The following is a 4302-nucleotide window of genomic DNA, read 5'->3' on the forward strand; positions in this document are numbered from 1 at the left end:
ATAACGTCAGGGGCATATTTTGTTCCCTTACACGGGTATAGCCTTTGACAGCTAAAGAAGGCGATGGTATGTAACTTTGAATGCGATCAACGAAACAACAAACAAACAATTATTATCACAATTCTGTAAAAAAAAATTCATAAATTTCATTGAAACATTATAATAACATGACAAAACGTATTTAAAGTACTGTTTTCGCACGAATTACAAAATAAAATGCAATTTTGAGTTACTGCGGAACGTACTGAAAACTGTTACGTCCTCAAGCTATTTTTTTTTCTTAAATAATATTGTAAGCAATTAATCGCCGAATTTCACCGAGTCACTTCGATGTCTCGGAAAAAATAGTATATAGTTGTTTTATTGATGAACTTACTTATTTATACTAAACCTCATAATAAACCATTTATGAATATTATAAAATCAAAATCAAAAGAATTCGATACAATTAACCGGGATGTGGGACAATTTTACGAAAACAAGAGGAATTGCTACAGAATTGCAAGGAATTCTGTAAATGAATTGCTTTTAACTAAATTGTACGATTTGACATTTTAGGGCCCCAGAACAATAATGAACCGAAAAATAATCTAAACAATCACAAACTCTTAAAATTTTTAATCGATTTCTCGTAAAAATCGTTTAATGTGAGTACTGACTCCACATCCCTATTCGTGTCACGATCACAAATGTCAAATTTCGCCTCTTATTTGGTGACGACTATAATAAATGATTTAATTAAGGTATATCTGAGTGTTCGATTTTTGTATTAATAATTATAACAAACTAGTGGAGTAATTTCACTAAAAATAATTGAATATCAATTCAATAAAAAATTATTTAATACAGTGAATAGCGACATCTCTCGCCAGGACTGGTAGCTGTAAAGGTACTAACTGGGTGATAAATCTTTCATAGATTTCTCATAGATGGCGCTACGACTAAAAAGTCGTTGAAAAACCAAATACAAGGACACGACGCAAGCACATAGAAAAATTCGTGAGGTCCGTTGGTTCGTTCCGTGGCTTAGTTGGTATGGCGTCTGGCACGGTATGCAAGAAGACGTCGGTTCGAATCCGACCGGATCGAAGGAATTTTTTCTGAGTGTTCGATCTTTGTATTAACTCTACTAGTTATGTTATGATTTATTAATACGAAGTTTGGAAGCTTTCAAGGAATAAATATAATAAGACTGTTAAAAATGAACATGCAATTTCAAAAAGACGGCGGCCTTTTGAAAAATTATCACCAAAAGTCTTTCCAACGGTATTTAAAAAGAAGTCTTTTGTTCCAGAACCATCTCCCTAACATAAAAGTGCACGCATATTTCGCGCCAGTGACGCCACCGGTGACAGCAGGCGGCGCGCGGCCGCGCTATTGCCGCTGCTGCAACATCATTTGAGGGCAACTCTACGAGCGATGAACGCTAGATATGTATTTACTAATTAATTATAGGTTACTTACATCATTATATAGGTGTAAAAGTTGTGCTAACAATAACATACTACGAGAGGTGGTACCGTTTGGTCCCTAAAGGGGTTAAATGCTAGAACCATTTGTCCCTGAGAGAGTCAAAGCCTATTTCACGGACAAGGTCAAGTGATAAAGAGCCATTTTATTCCCATGAGAATATGATAAACATATTTTGTTCTCTATTCGAAATTAAATGGTCCGACCCTATGTCTCCAAAAGGGCACATGTACCCCAAGGGGGTCCAATCCTGCTTGCGATTGACCCCAGGCAACAAACATATATAAAATCAACACGAAATGGCTAATTAGGACTTAAAATACACGCTATTTAATTGTTACATTGCAATTACAATATATGTATACAGGATGAAATTTTAATGCTCTTCTACAAAGAAACTTAGTGTTTTGTAAAACTATATAAAGTTAAAATGACATTCTGTATACATTTTATGTTATAAATATGTAAAAAATCACGCAATGTATTGTGTTCATGTTAAGTAGTAATAAAGAAAGTCGTTGTGATAATAATAAATAAAGTTTACTACAATAATATTGCTAGGACTTAAAAAAACCCCTTTCTTTTTAAATCACTAAGGCAATTAGGACACGTCATTTTGCTCCTCATATTTGATATACAAATTACCATTATAATTATTGGATCGTTAATAATTAATTATTGGAGATATGGGTATATAAATCGTTTCTCAACACACATGTACCAACGAAATAGACGTGTAAACTGTGGGTTGCTGTGCATAAAAGCTTTGGGTTGTGGTCCCCAACCGGCGTTGTGCCAGCGAAGCGGACTCCTATGTCCTAAAACCTCTCATTATACATCCCGTGCCTAGCAGTGGGACGTATAATGGCTTGATGATGATTTGTTACTTATGGTGGGGACCAGCTAAGATGTATGATACCAAAATATTTAAAAAAAAACACTATTTTTAGACTCGTGTTTGTAAGCTTGAGGGCAGAATTGACGATAAATGAAACATTGAAACAATAATGTTACTTCTTTTAAATTTCACCCAGTATAAGTAATAAAAGGTTAAGTAAAATATGTAGCTTACAACACGGACAAGCTGTTGGAATTACGCAAGTAAATAATTTAAAGTTAAAAAAACGAACCCTAAAAGTTGTATTTATTTTAAAAAACACCATATATAAAATAGTATAGGTAAAACAAATATACAAATAATTACATAGTTAAGTACATAGGCTCTTTTTTTACTCATTTATTTTATATTACGAACAATTAGGGCTGTATGGATGTTGGTCAGTTACGACAGCCACCGGTAGCCAATTATGAGAACCACTGGTGGCCATTTTCGACAGCCACTGGTGGCTAATTTCGACCACCACTGGTGGCCAATTTCAACCACCACTGGTGGCCAATTACGATAGCCATAGGTGGGCACTTGTGACTGCCAATGATGGTTAATTACGACTGCCACTCATGGCTACTTGTGACATCATTGTGACAGTTACTAGTAGCCAATTATGCTAACCGTTGCTGGCCACATGCGACAGCCACTGGTGGTGGAAGTAATTCACGTTTTTGTCTGAAACGTGTATACAGTCCGCGGTATGTCGCTGTCCACCAATGGTTGTCGTGAATATATAACTAAACCAGCGTAAATAACTGCTTTAAAGATTTTTTTTAAACCACTGGCTAAATAGCATAAGATAATGTAATACTATAAAAATATGTTACATATATATTTAATTTTTACGAAATGACGCTTCCCTTATTTTTGCTAAGACTTAAACTAAATAATGAGACTTAATGTAAAACGAGTTTGACAGGAGGTGCAGTTAATGGTTTTAAGTTCTTAATCGAATTACGTTAGACTGACAAAAAAAATGTTACTGCGAGTAATCACAGCTAGTCAGAAGATATAGGATAACTGGTCGAACCACCGTTTTAGGCTATGTCTATATCGGTTAGAGTTTCTGGGCCCCAAATTCTGGTAAATTTAAACCATCTCAGTTGTATGTCGATAGTGTCAATTGCCCCCTTTACACAGTCGCTCTATCGCGCGGAAAGCTTGCACGCGCAATCGTGCGCGATTACGTGTTTCAAATTTTTAACCGACTTCAAAAAAAAGGAAGAGGTTATGCGTTCGGCTGTGTGTATGTGTTACATATGTTTTTCGATTTCTCCGTCAATTGTGAATCGATTTTGAAAATTCTTTTTTTGTTTGTAATGGTGCACCCTTGTGGTGGTCCCATTGCCACCAAGTCAGAATCTTATGAGGGGATCACATGGAAATCTAGAAAAATCCTCAAATTTTATAGGCATGTCAGTGTGCAATACCAATTTCTCCATCAATTGTGGACCAATTTTGAAAATTATTTTTTTGTTTGGAAGGGTGTACTCTCGAGGTGGTCCCTGATACCGACGATGCGTCCCGGGTTCGTTTCGGCTATCACAAATTACTAATTTTTTTCCTTAAATAAGAGTCGACTTTTCATTTGACACAATACATCGACCCCTCCTACGTAAAGTATCGTTTGTCGAAATTGCCAAGTTTACAGGGAAGCGTTTCAAAGTTCTCCGTTTTATTCGGCAAAGCTCGTTACTCAAATAGAGTGATCATCTAATACATCCTCTAACCGATATCTAGGATTTTATAATACTCTATGTGATGCAAGCTTTGTCGAATAAAACTGAGAAACGCTAAAGTCACGTGTTGTGCTTATTTCAGTGAATTCAGAATATTTAAAAGGCTCCTCTGTAAACTTGGCAATTTCGACATACGATAGTTTACGTCGGAGGGGTCGACATGTAATCAACAAATCACCATGACAACAAGAAGAAAAAGTATGA

The 4302-nt window shown here is 35.8% G+C and overlaps 1 protein-coding gene across 1 annotated transcript in view; it reads left to right on the top strand.

The window, feature by feature from the left end:
- LOC113234312 (F-box/LRR-repeat protein 20) overlaps window positions 1–4070 on the top strand; it is a 28854-nt gene extending 24784 nt beyond the window's left edge. Inside the window, exon 13 of the mRNA XM_026469614.1 lies at window positions 1295–4070. Coding sequence (XP_026325399.1) covers window positions 1295–1402 — 108 coding nt within the window. The 3' untranslated portion in view covers window positions 1403–4070. The remainder of the gene's footprint in view (window positions 1–1294) is intronic.
- The last annotated feature ends 232 nt before the right edge of the window (window positions 4071–4302 follow it).

This window comes from Hyposmocoma kahamanoa, unplaced genomic scaffold (assembly GCF_003589595.1).
Source record: "Hyposmocoma kahamanoa isolate Upper Pololo Valley unplaced genomic scaffold, ASM358959v1 83, whole genome shotgun sequence".
In the NCBI taxonomy this organism is placed as follows: domain Eukaryota; kingdom Metazoa; phylum Arthropoda; class Insecta; order Lepidoptera; family Cosmopterigidae; genus Hyposmocoma; species Hyposmocoma kahamanoa.